The sequence below is a fragment of the Thunnus maccoyii genome, chromosome 1 (genome assembly GCF_910596095.1).
Source record: "Thunnus maccoyii chromosome 1, fThuMac1.1, whole genome shotgun sequence".
NCBI lineage: Eukaryota > Metazoa > Chordata > Actinopteri > Scombriformes > Scombridae > Thunnus > Thunnus maccoyii.
The window spans coordinates 35,905,281-35,923,569 of record NC_056533.1 but is presented as its reverse complement, the minus strand read 5'-3'; the positions used below and the strand labels follow the sequence as shown (position 1 = coordinate 35,923,569).

Genomic DNA, 18,289 nt, shown 5'->3' with positions numbered 1-18,289 from the left:
TATTTTTTTTTTTTTTTGTTTCCAATGGATAGATGTGAGTGTGTGTGTGTGTGTGTGTGTGTGTGTGTGTGGGTGTATATACACACACTCGTATGCATGTGTACACAGTAATGACATAAACTACATACCTGTTATCATCATGTAGAAGATGTGAATTGAGCCCATTTGTTAAAAACGCCACCAACAGCACCTCAATGTTTAACCCTTCTCCTGTTTCCTCTGACCTGAGCTTCAGGACTCTCCTTCAGTCACGTTAACCTCTGATTTATTTATCTTTCTTTTTTTTAAATCAAGGCTGCTCGTTATCATGTGGATTAAAGGATGAATACGGTTCAATAACAGCTGACTGAACCAGGATCAGCTCTTATTGAGAAACCGGGGGTAGGGTTAAAGCATTGTTCATCACATCTCAACTGTGTCTGTCGTGACAAGAATCTTCAGTCAGTTTTTGTTTTTTTAATCCATAAGCATACACATGCGTTTCAGTGTTGCATAGATGTAGTCGTCCTGTGTGTGCAAGACTTGAAAAAAGGCAAATATTCAATTATTATTGAAGAAGTGTTGTATTTTTATTGATTTTTTTTTTTTTGGATCATTTCATGGGTATGGGCTTTGTTCAGAGAGAAGGGGAGCGTCGACAGTTAGAGTTGTTTTGTTGTGAGCCAGTTTCTTTAAAATATGGACTGTTTTTAACTGGATTAAAGAGGCAAGTAATGGTCAGACTGGGTTTTGTAAATGTGCTCTTCTGTTGGGATGAATAAGGCGGATTACTTTATTTGCATATGGAGAGTTTTTGGTTGTGAAACTGGTGCGATCGTCATTCGCCAAGAGTTTGGGTTGCAAGTATCTTGAGAGTGGAGCTATCGGGCAGAGTGGTGTGTCAGAAAACCAACACTAAATAAACACTTCCTGTAAAGATAAACACAAACTTTCATTCAGTACAACTTCCACACGCTATATCCGTCTATTTCTCTTACATATATCATTCGCCGCAGGAACACAGGATGACTCATCCACCATAGCAGTGGATCCACCTCCATGGTGTTCTGCGACAGGTACGACGACCACACCCCCCCGCCCCCCTCGCCCGCCCCCCCCCACACACAGCGATGCAGTTTATGTGTTGTTGTCACCAAATGTCAAGCTGCAGCTTTTGTAGAAACACTGTGAGACGAGAAGAAATTCTCTGTAAATGTGGACACGAGACGTATCTGCACATTTACCAGCTGCTGTGGTGTCTCCGCGGAGACGTGGCTGCCAGACCGCTCTTAATTTTGGGCTCTACTGCTTCCTGTAAGTGTGTTTCACCCCTTGCTCCTCTGCGTGTTCTCGTTATTAATTGGGTTTTGTTTTTTTTTTAACAGTATACCGAATTTTAAACTTCAAGACGCCGCAGAGGAGCAACGTGACGTCTTTTTATTTTTCAGCGTCTTTGCTTGAAGCTTTGCTTGTGCCGTTACTGAAAGCAACGGCGTTCTGCAGACGTGTGCTGGATGACTTTTAGTGAGATGATTTGCTGCTCTTTCTGTTGTTTTGGTGGCCAGGATCAGCTGTTGTTGGCTGCCTCTTTTTGTTTTTTTTTTCAGCTCTACCTTCATACACACACACTCCCACTTCTCCTCCCTCCTCCTCTCCTCCTCTCCTGTATCCCTCCTCTCATCTGTATCGTACTTCGGTCCTTATCTTCTATCCTTTCCTCCCTAGCTTACATCCTATCATTTCATGTCTTTTGTACTGCTCCTCCTCCTCCTCCTCCTCCTCTTCCCTCCACTGCTCTGTCCTTCCTCGCTCTCCCTCTTCTTCCTCAGAGCCCTTGGAGGAGCACCATGTGGCCCAGTTGTTGAGGCGTTTCTCCACCGACCTCAGCCTGGGCCGCTACCTCTCTCTGGACAGGGCTCTCGCCCACCACCTCCACCAGTGCTCCTACCACCTCCGCCTCTTCCGAAACTGGCTCATCTCCGGCCAGGACCCCCTAGAGTACTTCTACGGTCAGCCACTGACCCCGCCCTCCATACCCCAGCCTCACGCACTGTCCAACCACTGCTCACGGTTTAGTAGGGACTGTGCTTGTTCTGTGGTTGACTTCTCATGCTGTGTCTCTTGATGTTTCTGCATGCTTGCCTGTTTCTGTGGTTATGCAGATTGCAAGCTGGAGTGGTGTGAGCTGTTTCTTCTTCTTCTCGTTGTTATTCTGGGATTTCTGGGCCATTTGTTGTAGTAACTTTCTCTCCTTCCCCTCTGCGGTGGTAGTAGCTCCCCTCTGGAAACCCTCAGAGTTCGTAATTCTTTATTTGTTTTTAAGATCAGACAGTTTATGAAATAAGATCGAAGTCACATCTTTCAGAATTTAACTGTAACAAGATATCAAAGGTATTATCAATTAGATTATTGTCTTGATTAATCGATACATCAGTAATTAAGGAAAAATACCCACCGTACCTACAGCACAAGTTGACATCTTCAAATGTCTGGTTTTTGTCCAACCAACAGTCTAAAGATATTGTGTTTACTGTTACAGAATACGGAGAAAATCAGTAAATACAACGATTAGAGCTGTAAGAACCTGTAAATCTTTGGCATTTTTATTTAAAAATGGCTTTAATTGTTATTATTATTATCAAAATACAGTAGTTACTGATTTATTTTCTGTTGATCGACTCCATTAATCATCATCATTAAGTACAATTAAACATTTTTAAAAGACATTTTGAAGCTTTGGTTTAAAGTTTGAGAACTACAACACCAACAGCTGTAATGTGAACAGGCAGAGTGACTGTTACTGCCTGCAAAACACACATTTTACCAGAATTTTACAGCTTCTGATTCCAGACATTGTGGTGTTTTACCGCTTTTTTTTCTCCTTTCAGTCACTGAAAGGAGCCAAACAACCATATATATACATATACGTCTATAACAATAGCTTGTGCATTCACTAAACACAGTTCTCTCTAATATACCAGTACAAGAAAACTCTCATTTTGGTAGCACACATTATGCACACAGTGAAACGAGCCACACGAGATATTTTATCTTCCGTGAATAAAGGCGGCTGCTTTGAGATTGACGCCACATAGATAGAAAAATGAACACTTTATTTATCCCCGCAGGAAATTTAATCATCGCAGCAGCAACAAACACGGGACGCAATAATTAGTTTAAGAAAATGACAAACGGGCAACAATCACCCACCGATGTGTCGACACACTGCGGTGATCACGAGGCACATCGGCACAGAGAGAGAGGGCCGAACACCAAACACTGATAGTGTTTTTAGTGCAGACTGACATTTAGTCTGTTGCAGTAAATATCAAACTGTCATCGTCAAATACTCGGTCAGATTCTGAGTCTTGTTCACATATTGTTTGATTGGATGTAAATCAGGAAACGACAAGTTTTATACTGTAAGTTCAAAATTATTGTACAGCTGCTCGTGTTGATGGATTTATTTATTTATTTATTTATTTATTTATTTATTGAATGGGACAGTATGCAGCTTGAAACATTAAAGGTGTACTGCACCAGAGTTAGCTTGAAGCTAATTAGCATCTGTAGTCCCAGACAAAAAAACATACAACAATTCATAAAAAGAAAAAAAAAAAACAAACAAAAAAAAATACAAAGCCACACACAGCACATCACATCCACCAATAATGTCAATTAGAAATAAAACTAAATTAAAAGTACAGTGATTGTTGAGACATTAAACACTGATGCAAGAACATTTTCTTTACATTCCTCAAACTATTGATATTACATCAGTATCAAACCTCTCAGGTCTTCCAAACCCTGCAGTATATACAGCGTATTATACATTATATAATATATTATCTCCACAAACTGTATACAAATCAACATATTGCACATATCTGGTTTTTCACAACATGATATATGAATATTTACATGTTGAGACACCAGTCTGACATCACGCTGTCTCAGTTGAGGATTACATTTTTTTTTTTATATACTTCCATCTTTAAGCAGACATCTTCGTATCATCGTGTGTCATAAAGACATCTGGTATCTCTATGAATCCACATGACGTTCAGCTCATTTGGAATCAGCTGCTCTTGTTTGAGTCCAGTTTGAATGCCAGTGGCTCCTCCTACCTGAACCTTTAACCAGCATGTGATTCCTGCTTGTTTGCTGTACACGTGGCGTACTCACACCTGTGCAGATGAACACACAGTAGAAAAAAAAAACAACAAAATCCTCTTCTGAGGTTTTTTTTAAGGCGATCGAAGCAAGCTGTGGTTTGACGCTTTGTGATTGTGAACGGCTCTGGTGAAATGCGGCTTGGTTGTGAACTAACAGCGGATGATTTGATAACATTTGTTTGGACCTGAGCTACAGTCTGGGACGACTCCAACCGCTGCGTGCCGCTGGTTAGAGCTGCAGCAGCGTGTGCGTGCGTGCGTGTGTGTGTGCGTGCGTGTGTGTGTGTGTCGGGACCGACTTAAAACGGCAGACGTCACGGTTGTAGATCTGCTTGCTTCTTCAAATAGAGCGAGACGTGTTAGTCGACTCGTTAGTGTCTGATATGGTGTCATGTTGTCTTGATGTCCAGCATGGTTTTTTTGCAACTTGCCTGCGTGGAAATGAAACCGTAGAGGCTGGCAGGAGTTAAGGCGCGTTGGGTTTGGGGGGGGGGGAAACAAGACCAGGATTTTTAGAGCACCGTGTTGAGGTGTAGTATGGGTGGCGTTGTGGGGATGGGGGGTGGGAGGGGGGGGGGCGGTGGTATCGGGTGGTCAGCTGAAGTGGTTCTGCCTGCTCCTCTTCCGACTGCCCCCGTCTAACTGAAGCCTTGATGTGCCCGCGGGCTTCATGTCTCTCCTCTGCCACAGGCTTCGAAGGCTGCTCCATGGTGCCCTCCATCTATCCTCTGGAAACGCTGCACAACTCGCTGTCGCTCAAACAGGTCAACGAATTCCTCACCGGCGTGTGCGAGAGCGCCGGGGACCCGCACACCAGGACAACCAGAGGTCAGAAACACACACAAATCTCATGCAACTAACAATTGTTTTCATCTCTGTATTTGTGGTCATCATCACAACTTCACCTGTGGTCTTTTATCCCCGCTGCAGCGCTGTCGGCCATGTTTGACACACACAACCAGCCGTCGGTGGACTCGTACATCCCCCAGAGAGTCCTCTCTTCCTCCATCTCTCTCAGATCTCGCTCTGACAGACCTCCTTGGTGTGAGTATCACAGCGTTTCCTGTGTTCGCACCGGGGTTTGACATTTCTAGGTTGGCCTCCCCCCCGGCTGTTTCAGCTTCAGACGTCTGTGGATTATTTATGGAACACAAGTCGTCCGTTACACAGTTTAGTCTCCGTTACCGCCGCCTGTCAGCTTTTCAGACTCACTAAACCCAACGAACACACACACAAACACTTTTACATCTTTGCACAGTTTTTTTTTTTTGTCAGGTGTCGACATGTTGAGCAAATGAATCATAATAATTCGGTTCTGTCTGTGTCGTCTTCCTCTTCTCGTCTTCGCAGACAGCAGCGGTCCATCCAGCACAGTATCCAGCGCCGGGCCGTCTTCTCCCACCACAGCCGACACTTCCCCGCGCTTCAGCTTCAGCGACAAGATCTCCCTCACTCCTCAGAGCAGCGAGGAAACCCACTCCTCTCAAAACATTTCCACTCAGCCGGCGCCGGCAGTCGGGTCACAAGTCCTCGACCCGACCTGCCCCGCTGTTTCAAACCCCTCCGAGGTCCCTCTGACTCCAAATAACTCTCCAGAGGACGACGCCGAGCACCAAGCTGATCATCCCGATCAGGAGGGGTCGGAGGCGGCCGTGGATCCCTCCGGCGATGAAATTCTAGATCCTAGTTTGAGGCCGCCGTGCGCCGCGCTGGGTGAGCTCACTCTGGGTCGGATGGAGGGTTACTGCCTCCCGGGTTCTCTGCCCGTGCTGTTGGAGCTCAGAGAGAGCAGCAGCGAGGCGGGCTCCAGCTCCCAGACGCCACAGTCTCCCGAGGGGCCCGACGAGTTCTTCGACACCCAGGAGTCGATGGAGTTGTGGATGGACAGTCCGGAAAACCCGCCTCCTCCTGAGACGCCTCTGGAGGTCGGAGCCACTCACACAGCAGAGCCGTAGACGCCGAGACACTCAATGCTACAGATCTGTCAGAAACTACTGGTGACGCCTGTAACTTTAAGAGCATCGTCTTCGTCGTCCAATCACGAGCGGCGGGGCATTGTACTGCAGCCCGCTGGGCCTCCCCCCCCCCCTCCCCCTTTCTCCAGCTACATGACTGTATGTCGAGTAATTACGAAAGGGCAGCTGATCCTCACGCTCGGCTCTGTGCTGGAGAATCATATGACAATGCCATACATGCTGTTCAACGCCTTTTTTTTTGAAAAGCACACTGGTTACACACCAGTGACACCACTGAGCCTCCTCTGACAGTCGACTGGTTCTGTCCATCAGTCTGTAAAGATGTGGGAAGCCACTTGTTGTAAGGTGAAGCTTAAATTAAACAGCTCTCTGCTACTGTCGCTTATATGCTGTTGCACAAGCCCTTTCCTCAAAGCTGCATTAATCCATTTCTGACATATAACTAAAATATAAGATTGTCTGTGTGTTAGAAATCAGACGCCGAGTTACATATGTGTCCAGCAGACTCAGAGCAACGTTATCATCCTGTTTGAGTGGCGTTTGCGTCCATCTGGTGAACGTTAGTCCGACGTCGATTCTCCTTTTAACAACTCTAAAATATCTGAACCTTTTTAGATGTCCCGCTTTCTTCACCAGTTAAGTCTCTTAACTTTGTATGTCGGCCATTTTTTGCTGAGCAGGCGGCGTACGGTGGGTTCGTCAATGGTTGATGGAAGCGGTGAGACTGAACTTTCAGAGTAAATGTGCTGCAAAACAAAAAAGCTAAAAGAGGCTAAAAAAATGGTGATTTATTTCCTGGTGGTTCATCACTGAGAGCAAAACCTTCGGTTAATTAATTTTTTACCATAAAGATATTGATTAATGAAGCTTTAAATCGTGTTATATCTGCGCTGACGCTTTATTTTATAGGTCTCTTAATTTTATACAAATTTCCTGGGTAAATTGCAGGTATTTAGATTTTTCTGACATTTTACAGAGAGAGTTGGTGCAGTCTGTTACAAATTATAAGAAAAGACTTAATAAAGTGTCACGTTATTCATTATATTTGGGTTCATACATAGTTTATTTGACTCTTTACAATTCTTTAACTGACAGAAAATACTTCAGTGTGTAGTTTTGTGTGTCAAACAATATATTAGCATATTAGGCTTTTTCAGTAATTTCCTGAAAGTCGCTGCTGTGTAAATGTTAAATCTTTAGACTTTTTATTTGAACGAGTTCTGTAATATGGTCGTAAACGAGAAATGTGCTCATCAACCTGATCTGCTAATATCTTAGTTTGACACCAAACTACACTGAAAAATAAGAGTCTAATTTATTAAGACTTTTTACAAATTAACAATATAATGAATCAGCACTTACCAACTAAACCAATTTAACACTTTTTCTGTTTTTTTCTTATAATTTGTACCACATTGCATCAACCTTTCTGTAAAACGTCTCTAAAAATGAACTGTTACACATCTGCAGATTACTCAGAAAATCAGTATAAATTTGAAGCACCTGTAAAATAAAACGTTACCGGATCTGCTTCACGTCTTTCTCACCATCATCACTTTCTTCTCACATCATCCATCCATCACGATCAGGTGACAGGTATCAGGTGTTGCCGGGGCAACCGTGCTCAATCATCGCTGTAAGAGCACAAGCTTTTTTTTGTTGTTGTTGTTGTTGTTTTCTTCGTTTGTTACAGGATTCAGCGACTTATCGACTCACAGCTTTTTTTTTTAAGGAGAATCACAGGAAACGACTGAAAAGAGACGAAAATACAATCAGCAGCTCTTCTTCTTCTGTTCTTTATTACACGCCAGCGTCCGTCCTGTGCTGAGATTCTGCGGCGCTGCATGTTCACAAACTGCGTCGGTGATTTTTTTTTTTAAAAGCTGAACTGTTTGCAGCTGAATCTTCATCACTGCCAGCGAAATAGAAACGATTGATCTCCAGGAGAAACCGTGTGTGTGCACTGCTTACTGCCAAAGTCCTTAAGCCTCATTGAAGATTTAATATAATCAGTAGGAAAATGATAGAAAGAGAAAATATTTATTTTGAAATTGCATCTTGAAAGAAGAAAAAAAAAAAGTCAGGTATTTTGAATACCCACACATCAGATATTTAATTGTACCATAGTTATTGTATATTTTTTTGTAAAATCACCTCATTATGTGGGAGAAATCTAAAAGCTAAATCTCATTTTATCACTGAACAAACAAAGAGGGGCATTTTACATTCAATGTGCTTTTATTGTGGCTAGCGGTTATGTAGCAGGTGTGTATGTGTGTGTGTGTGTGGGAGGGGGGGGATGATGTACGCTGACGTGCAACTGTGTGTTTAATCGGTGGGATTTCATGTGACACTGCGATGTACTGTAGAGGTGAAACTCTGAACCGTCATCCTGTCTGTCTGTGTGTGTGTACAGATTAAAAAAAAAAAACAAACGGCACCGATATGATTGTGTGTGTGTCGTCTTCTTGAGCTCGTTGTGATTATCGCTTAAAGGGTCAATTCACCTAAAATAACCCTCATTCACCTCTAGTGGTTTTCAGCCACGCAGATAGTTTTGTTGGTTTTATTTGTCCAGGTGTGTTTGAGGTTTCTTTTAAATCAGTTTTGTTTATTAGTATTTGAGCATCATTATATCGACGGCCGAAGAGCAAAACCTCCCATCTGAAAAATGCACTTTTTTGAGAAAACTAAAAAAAACTTGTTTTCTTGCAGAATGCTATTTGTTAAGGACACCGAATACATAAAACACTGTTTTTAGACTATATTATTATATTATGTGTTAACAATATCGACCAGATATTAATGCCTCACAAAGTGCAGATGGGAGCTTTTGCACTTGGCGCAAGTTGGAAGAGGTTCTACAAAACGATGCTCTAAATTAAGTTAATAATTAAAATTAAATTAAAAATAAAATTAAGTTTGTTCTCAGGTAAAAAGATGTAGTGAATGTAATAGTTACTACATTGTAGTATACTCGGGTCAGAACTCCTTAAATTCAGTGTATTTGCTTCCTCCTCCGCTGGAAATGAATGTTCAGTGATTCGTGCTGCAGCCTCTCTACACATCCAGGGACTCTGCGTTGTGTTTTTGTTTTGTTGTGTGACTTTTCTGTCACAACGAAGGGCGGGATTATCTCACAGACAGACTGAATATGAGCAAAACCTTCCTTGTTCTCATCATCCAAAGTGAAATCTGACAATGAGAAAATTCTGCAGATAGGAGGTTTTGCACTTTGGCCATCGATATAAAGCTGCAGTTATAAGTTGATAGACTATAAAGAAAGTAAATGAATGTAATCAGAAATGTCCAAGCATTAACCAAAACAAGATGATGAAGAAGATGAAAAACTAGAAATAAGAGCACCTGTTCTGTAACTCCCTCTCTGGAAACCTTCACCTCCTGGACTCTCTGGGACAAAGATGAGCTCAACACAAATGAATGACCCACTAAATAACTAATAAGATATTGTTCTGCCAGATGAGGCTCTGATTTGTGTTGGTCTTAAAGATTTCTGTCTGTAACTGTGACTTTTAAAAAAAATCAACAGCAGCTTGTCTTTCCAGAACTCATCAATCTGTTAAAAAAAGATTAAATTCTTAAGTAGTGGCTGCAGCCTTTAGAGAGAACCAGGCCTTAATTGGGTCATTATACATAGTTCCAATTGGGAAATTATAACTCAAAACTTCCTCCATCATTAACTCCATCAGTGCAGCAAGAATCATGTTTACTTTAAAATAAAAATCTTTGAAGTGAGATAAAGGCTTCTGGAGGAAAATACAGCAAAAGATGTGAAATATTTCAGGCTTGATTATCTTGAATATGACAGATTGAAGCTAAATATAACAGCAGAGGAGGATATGAGGCCTTCCTGTTCATTCAGAGGTGATGGATGAGGTTGAGGTCAGAGCTCTCGGGGAAATCTTTATGCAGCTGGTGTCATGTACTCAACGGAGCCCTCGCTGAACTGTTGTTGGAAGCTCACGATCATTTAAAACTTTATTGTACGCTGTAGCATGAAGATTTCCCTTCACTGGAACTAGAGCTGCAAAGATTAGTTGATTGACAGAAAAATATTTTTTAAAAGCAATTAATCGTTTGAATTATTTTTCAGGCTAAATGCAGAATATTCTCTCTCTGATAAACTGAATATATTTGGGTTTTGTCAGAGATTATGAAGTGTTTATTAATTGAGAGAATAATCTGCAGATTAATCAATAATGAAAGTTGCAACCCTAACTGGAATTAAGACACCCAGACTAGGGATGTGCAGAGAGTCTAGTATTTGTATTTGTATCTGTATTTGTTGAGGCAGCAAAATTATTTGTATTTGTATCCGAATAAAAGTGTAAAGAGGCTTAAAAATCCTATTTTTGCTTTTATTACGCTTTTAATTCTAGAAAATTCAAGTGTTACAATAAGTGTTCATGAATAAACTACCTTACGAAGAATACAAATATTTTTGAATGAAACAAATATTCGTAAACCTATTATTTGTGCTTTGCTGAATAATGTATTTGTATTTGTACTAACCCAGACTATCAGTACACTAGACGATGTGCGACAGGCGTGTATTTCTTGCTGCTGATGATATGACTCAGACCTCAGCAGGTAAATTTACCTCTGAAGTCAGACAGTGTGACTCTGTTGAGTAAATCTGTCAGAGGTAAGTGTGTCCGGATGTCTGGAGTCAGCAGCATCGCAGTGTGTGCTGTCAAAGTGAAGGTCAGTGTGCAGTGAGAGCGATGTTGAGAAGGAGAGAACATTAAGAAGATATAACAGATATTTTTCTAGTAGTGGTTCTCAACCTTTTCGGTGTCAAGGACCCTCAAATTAATACACATCAGGCCGCAGACTCATATTTTTAAGATGGGAGTCTCAGGGATCCCCATCTGATAAGATTTAATTATTCCATAACTGTCTATACTGTAGATTAGCAGATTAATGTTCTCTCATTGGGTTAATTTCTAGTCAATGACATAATAGTGAAATTAAAATATACCCTATTTTTCTGGGGACCCCCTCTAGGATCCCTAGAGTCCCCGAACCCCAGGTTGAGAACCACTGCCCACACAGTGTGTTAAATGTAAAATCTGTCTGCAAAGTAAGTAGTAACTGGATTAAGTGTCAGATGATTGCAGTCAAGTAAAAAGTAGAATGTTTACTTCTGAAAAGTAGAAAATACCACCTCACAACAGTACAGTAGTTAATTAAATGTACTTTAGTAGTTATTCTCCTCTGAAGAAAAGGGAAACTGTCTTGTGTTCACATCTGTTGTTCCTGCTGTACTCCATCCTGATCATGTGACTTTGGAGGTGATGTCATTGCTGCATCTATTCAGCAGCTTCTCACAGCGGGGATTGTTCTCCGGACGGCTCCTTCCTCCGACACACTATCAGCTTTACAAAGACCGAACAGTGTCCGGGCTTCTCCACCTGACAACAAAAAACGGGGATTTGACGCTCCGTGAATCACTGCCGTCTCTGTCTGGTTTTGCATGACAAACAGCTCATATCAGCCCCGCGGGGCCTCGACGCTCCCATCCTGCAGATCTCTGGACTCTCAGACTGTTGAAAAAGGGTTTAACACAGCCAGAACAAAGACCACACTGTTCGTCTGTCTGGACCCCTCTATGGGCTTCAGCCCCCACTGGATTACATCATCCTTACACCCCAAAGCAGTGAGGAAGAAAACTGCTGTGTACAAGGCTGAGATCAGTGGTTCCCAACCTGTGGCTCTGGGCCCTCTAATGGTAGGATGATTCATCTGAGGGAACGTGAGACGATTAACAAGATAGGAAAGAAGAAGAGAAATAGTTTCTGACACACAAAATGAAGTTCTTCTCATTCTTCTCTTTTTATTTTAGTCACACTAACAGTGTTGGAGGCAATGTGAGTCTGTCAGACGTTCATGGTTCCAAGAGGATGAAGCTTACAGACTTATAATCTCCTGACTTTAACTGGCACTAAGCCAGCAGAAGGTTGGCATTTTGGGTTTTTAGTGAAGCAGATATTCATGGTGCCCAGAAGATGAATCCTAATGACTTAATTGATTCTCTGAGTTTTCCTCTAGCAAGTCAAAGTTTTCATTTTGTGAAATATTTCAACACATGGATAGGAAGTAATTTTATACAGGCAGATATCTGTTGTCCCCAGAGGATATACTGACATTAATGATCCCCTGACTTTTCCTTTAAAAGACATGCCTGGTGATTTTCTCTGTTTTTACCTTTGCTAGCTTGTTGCGCTACATATCAATACCTCTTGACTTTGTACTGAAGTTCTTTGAAAAATTTACAATGTAGTACAAAATCGAGAGGTTGTGATAGGTAGCACAACAAGCTAATGAAGCTGTAAACAGAACCGTGTTCCCGCACATGCTCAGTAGCGTCTTACACAGAACTACTCTCCAGAGACTGAAAACGTGATCGCTGTTATTAGTCTTTGGAGCCGTTTCTAAACAAACTAATGTGACCAAACTCTTCATAATGAAGGAACATGTGACAGAGTACAGCGTAATAGTTTTTGGACAACAACGGAGGTCTACGGAACAGAGGAATAAGATATCAGGCTTTGGATACACACACAATACTTGTTAGTAGATCAATTCATTGTAGGTTTGGCTCTGCACATGAGATTTGTTGACAAGAAAAATATAGAAAATCGCCAGCTTTATCCTTTAAACCCAACATAAGTCACATCTGAATGAAATGTCTCAACTATTAAACGCATGAACATTGGTACACACATTCATGTTCCCCCGTGGATGAATTTTAGTAACTTTAAAGATACCTCAACAATTTCTCTGGCACCATCAGGTTAGTTTACCTTATAAACTAATGACATTCTCATCAAACTCAGCTGTACTTTTGTGTTTGGTGCCAATTAGCAATGTTAGCATGCTAACCTGAGACAGTCAACATGATAAACATTATAACTGCTAAACTCAGTACATTAATATTGTGTGCATGTTAGCATGCTAACGTTAGCGTGTAGCTCAAAGCTCACAGATTTGCTAGCAGGGCTGTAGACTCTTAGTTTCTTTTGAAATGCTGGAGAGTTTTACCTCTTTAGTTTTCTTAAACCTATTAAAATAACTCATCATCAAAGTGCAGAGACATAATATGAACTGTAAGTAGGCATTGCTTAGCTACAAAAGGTCACAAGCTAAAGAGGTTGGGAACCAACAGTCTATACATCACCTGATCAGTTTGATAAATAAGCTAAAACTCATAATTTCCATCACTTTTCAGAAGGAAAATATTTACCTGATGTAATATAAAAAGACAAGAAGATGGAGACATTTTTCTTCAGTAAATGATGTTTTATTGGTCTTCACCACACTTTTTTCCCTTTTTAACAATAAATCTGTTTTCTATTTTGACCTTTTTAAGCATTTAAAGAGAGATAAAGAGAATATTGCACTTAAAACAAGAGATGAAAGTAGAACCATGAAGCAGAAAGGAGGAAAAAACGATCACAAGGCTTTCTTTACAGCACAACACGGCCAGGTTACATGTGCCTCCTCGGTACCGGACAGCCTAGCTATTTAAATATACATCTTTTAAAATAGCACTTCTATGTTAAGTCAGTTTTTCTTCAGCTATTACAATACAAGGGAACTCAAAAGGTACACATGCACGTACAAGCAGGGCTCACTGGAAACCAACAGTCTTTATGATGATTTGTTTCACGGCAGGATTCAGACGAGTCTGAACACCAGATTTTTTTTTTTTTTTTTTTTTGCACAATACGAAAATGTAGCAGTTATGTGTGAGTGTGTGTGTGTGTGTGTTTATTACGCTTTACCTGGAAAAAGTGTGAATAATAGGAAATCTTCTATAGATAAAAATGTACTGACACGAGTGAACCGAGTCTCTCATGTCTGGCAGTCTGGGTTTTGAGTGATCTGCTCATATGTGAGTAGTGTTGCTATTTTAATTATTAGCCTTTATAGTGATGCAGTATGTAATAGTAATGCAGATTACATTGTCATTAACTTGTTAACGAGCCCACACGGGCAGCACAGTAGGTTAACAGCGAAAAAACACCGGCATAAAGGTTAACCCTGTTTCATCGAAGAAGCCATTAATGGATCTTTTTTTTTTTAATTAGGCAGGAATTAGGAACTTCAACTCAACATCAATATCGCCTCAATGTGGCAGACAACGTTACTTGTTTATCATTTTTGACAACATCTGCAGACAGAAATGTTTAAAACTGTATCCTGTCGTCCAAAGAAAGAGAGGAATGGTCGTGTTTTTTATAACCCGCACATTTAAGTTTAGTTAAAACTGCCCTGCACTGAGTTGTGGTGTATCGCAGGCAAACAGTGAGGACAGCGTGACCGATGAGTCAGATGTACCATATGATGCACGGTAACCAAGGCAACCAGGAGATCAGAGTCCTCCATGGAGAAGGTAAAGGTAATCTGCATCTTCACATTCAAATCATCTGGAGCCGCTGGGCTCCGCTCCCTGCAGCCCTACGCCTTTTTCTTTTCTTTTTTATTTTAAAGAGCCATCGCCTTTATGTGCATGCATCTGTCGTACATGCATCATTAGATGAGTCGAGGAAATAAAATAATATACAGAGAAATATCTGGATCTTTTTTTTTTATTGTAGATCATAAAATAGCAACCCTGGTGAGGCTTGTTGGTCCGCTAATTTTGTTAAGATAGTTGGTTTTGTTCCTGGTTAAAATCTATCAAATTACTTAAAACTTATCAAAATATAAAATCATCAATATCAAATTAAAACACATCTACACATAATATTAAGTTAATAAAGTGTTACTTAAACACATCCACTTAAATATCAGAAAGAAAACTGATACTGGAAATAACCAGTTAAATGAAGCGATTTAAAAATGCAAGAAGTTGAGGTGATTGTGGCTTTAAACTATTTTGCAAACTAAAGACCATGATGAAAAAAAAAAATAGCACGAGATTCAAGTGCAAATAGTGAATTGCTAAATTTGAAAAACAGCAAAAACCACAGTTTTGCACACTGGTTGCTGTTTGTGCTTCTTCGAGTGGCAGCTCCAGGAAAAAAAATAAAAAGACTGAAATACTGAATTGGTGCTTTGAAAAGTGCCGTTTTATGCTCAAATATGTACAACTCCAACCTTTGCTTTTTTTTTTTTTTGTGCGCTGACCTCACCGACAGAAAAACTCACAACCACAGAGGAGACCAGCTCGCCGAAAAAGCCTCCGCCACAGAGCCGTGGATGCACCGCACGCCGGCATACCTCAAAAACCTCTAAGGACGAATTTTCACAATTTCACTTCCCTTCCAGCACAGCGGGACAGAAAGGCACATGTGGGTGACAGTCTAACCTCTAACCACCAGTCGAACCAGCCCCACATCTTTTGTTCACCAAGCAAACACAATCTCTCCTCGCGCAGCCACATGTTCCTATATTATTTGTTGTAGCGGAATACATTCTTCGTTCTTTAACACAGCTTTTTTTTTGTATAAAGATCATATTGACACAGCAACTGATGCAAGGTTTGTCCTTCTAACGAGCTCTGAACACAAAGTGCTGTTCCGTATGTAAAGATATAAACAGGTAGAATCCAAAGATCGGATGACGATTCCCTTTTTTTTTGTTGTTTTGTTTTGTTTTTTTTTAAGCGGCATCATCGCCTCTGCCTGCAGTTCTCCTCATGATTCTCTGCAACGATATGTTAACCGGAAACACTGAAAAATACATCAAAGACTACAGAAAACAATTATAGTAGAACTTAACCGTCAAATTCACTGTAGGAAATAACAGCCACTGAGAAATTCTTACTGTAAAGAAGTTGAGTTTCACTTTGAGATAACCGTAGAAATATCATAATTCACTACAATACAGAGTTTTGAATATGGTCTTCCCTATGCTACGGTAAATATATTCTCAAAAGACATCTTGAAAAGGACCGCTGGGATCCGCTTGAACGTTTTTCTATCTCACTATGTCAGTAGGAGGCACAAAGTTCAACACCGGGTCATTGTCGTAGAAGAGAGACGGAAAGGGAAAGTAAAGTAAAACTGATCAGGACTAATGATTTTCTATCAGTAATGTGTTGTGAGAGGCTTGATGTTTGGGATCCGGTGGAGAGAAACAATGTTGTAGTTTGTTGCTGGCTTTAAGGTGCGTGAACTTGTGCTTTGATTTAAGCCAATTAGAAGACGAGCGACCAAGCATCAGCATTTAAATTTTTTTTTTTTTACAATACAACGGGCATGTTGTCTCAGCCAATCAATAGAGAAGTTAATGTCTCACAAGGTTTGGAAAAAAAAAAGTTAAAAAACAGAAAGAAAACTGTCCCTTTCACAGGACTGAGTATTAATAATGTAGTGGAGGACATAGCTGTCAGAAACTTGCAATATAAATGGTGATAGCCACGACAAGCTTATAAATGAATAAAAATCTAGAAAAGAAAAATAGACAGTTATCCAGATCTGTCTCTGCTGCTTTTCATACGACTTCAACACAAGCGCCCAAAGCTGAGACAGATTTGCATAATCAGGCTATCGAGAAGAGCAATTAAAAACAGGTCTACACCGGGGGGAGGCCAGAGGAGGAGAGAGAGAGAGAGAGAGAAAGGAGGAAAGGAGGTCTTAAAACTCGATCTTGCAGGCGGGGAAAGACTCGTCCTGCATGACGACGGTGCTGCTTGAGGCCAGGACCATGATGTTGAGCTCCTGCTGCTTCTCGTGCGTCTGCTGGTACCACTCACGGGTCACCTCCGTGTCGTGGGTGGGGATCAGCGTCACCTGATGGGGGGGGGAGAGACAAGAGATCTGGATGTGTCACAGCTGATGAGGGTGACAACAAAATAGACTAGGGAACCTAAATTTCCTGTGAGCGTCAGATTCTCTTAAAATGAACATTAACACTCTTTTGTAGTGCAAGTAAACCAGATCTAATCTAAAGCATTTTTTAATTTTAAGCCTTCATATGAAAGTAAAATCGCTCACTCATTCACGCCCACCTCCATCCTCTGGGAAATAACAAATATCAGACTTCGCCCACATAGTTTTTTGCTTTGCTGTCGAGGGGAGGATTTCAGATTCGGTATTCGAGTCCTTTCTCTCTCTCATGGAAGTACAGCAAAGCTCAGGTTCATATCCAGCTGTTGATGTCATTATAACGCACAGATATCTCTTTAGTTTAGTGAAATCTAACAAAGTGTGGATTAGGGGTTAGGATTATTTTAAAGATTACACTGCACATAGAGCCGAAATGAAACTAGAACTTCCAGTTTCTGCTGCAGAAGTAAGAAAACCTCATTTATAATAAGGCAAATAACAAAAATACACTCTTTCTCAACAGTACGTCATGTTGTTCGTACCATATATTTAGATTAGGGTCGTCTTATTTTGTAACACAATCCAATACTGTTGTTTATGCAATATTTCTGTTGATGGTCTGCAGCTATGTCTGTTATAACAGCAGGACAGAGAGGACTGAATGGAGGAGACATTTCTAAACAGCAGAGATTGCAGTTAAAAAGTTGGAAAAACCATTTTGAAGAGTGAGTGTCAGCAAATTTTATGAATATGAAGGAAACCAAATTATGTTGGGAGCTGTATTTTTTCAATTTCTAATTGCAAGTGCTAGAAAATAAAAGCCACGAACATGTTTAATTTCACTACCTTTGTGTGAGAGTTTATGTTGACCTACATGACCAAACACTACAATCAAAGTTGTAAATGTCAGTCAGTGTGATTTACATACCACAGACAACATTTTTGCCAAATTAGGCAAGGCAATTTAAAATCCTGAGACTCATCATGAATAAGAAAGATCATTTTAGAATACAGGTTAGCCTTTGTGCAAAACTAAGTAGAGAAATGTTACCTGAAGGTTTGATCCCCACTGAGCTTTGCCATCCAACAGCGCGTCAAGGACTCCTCGGCTCGGTTCACCGCTCGCTCCGTCGTTCCCGCTCACCACGTAGTACGCAGAGCGAACGCGTTTGAAAAACTCTTGGTCCACGTTCTTGGCACTGCAGTGGTTGGGAATGTAGGCCAAGTCCACATAAATGGGAAGACCAGGAGCAGCCGCAGAGCCGGACTTCTGAGAACCTGAGCGGGAGAACGAAAGCAAACTGTCACTATCGTATGCAAAAAGATTTATCTTACAAAACATCCCGTGTTAAAAGCTTTC

General features: G+C 41.0%; 2 protein-coding genes across 9 annotated transcripts in view; one reads left to right on the top strand and one right to left on the bottom strand.

The window, feature by feature from the left end:
- Positions 1 to 6,517, top strand: part of ppip5k1a (diphosphoinositol pentakisphosphate kinase 1a) — a 35,876-nt gene extending 29,359 nt beyond the window's left edge. For 6 of the 7 annotated variants that reach the window (XM_042406144.1, XM_042406126.1, XM_042406106.1 and 3 more), the window contains 3 exons: positions 4,845 to 4,982; positions 5,085 to 5,198; positions 5,505 to 6,517. In XM_042406144.1, coding sequence (XP_042262078.1) covers positions 4,845 to 4,982; positions 5,085 to 5,198; positions 5,505 to 6,109 — 857 coding nt within the window. In that variant the 3' untranslated portion in view covers positions 6,110 to 6,517. Of the gene's footprint in view, positions 1 to 995; positions 1,056 to 1,808; positions 1,989 to 4,844; positions 4,983 to 5,084; positions 5,199 to 5,504 lie in introns of all 7 variants that reach the window. The other variant, XM_042406153.1, reaches the window with a different exon arrangement.
- Positions 6,518 to 13,471: 6,954 nt separating this feature from the next.
- The window catches only part of map1aa (microtubule-associated protein 1Aa), a 29,947-nt gene continuing 25,129 nt past the window's right edge, over positions 13,472 to 18,289 (bottom strand). For both annotated transcript variants that reach the window (XM_042406407.1, XM_042406417.1), the window contains exons 5-6: positions 17,981 to 18,207; positions 13,472 to 16,893 (exon numbers count right to left, since the gene is read on the bottom strand). In XM_042406407.1, coding sequence (XP_042262341.1) covers positions 16,738 to 16,893; positions 17,981 to 18,207 — 383 coding nt within the window. In that variant the 3' untranslated portion in view covers positions 13,472 to 16,737. The remainder of the gene's footprint in view (positions 16,894 to 17,980; positions 18,208 to 18,289) is intronic.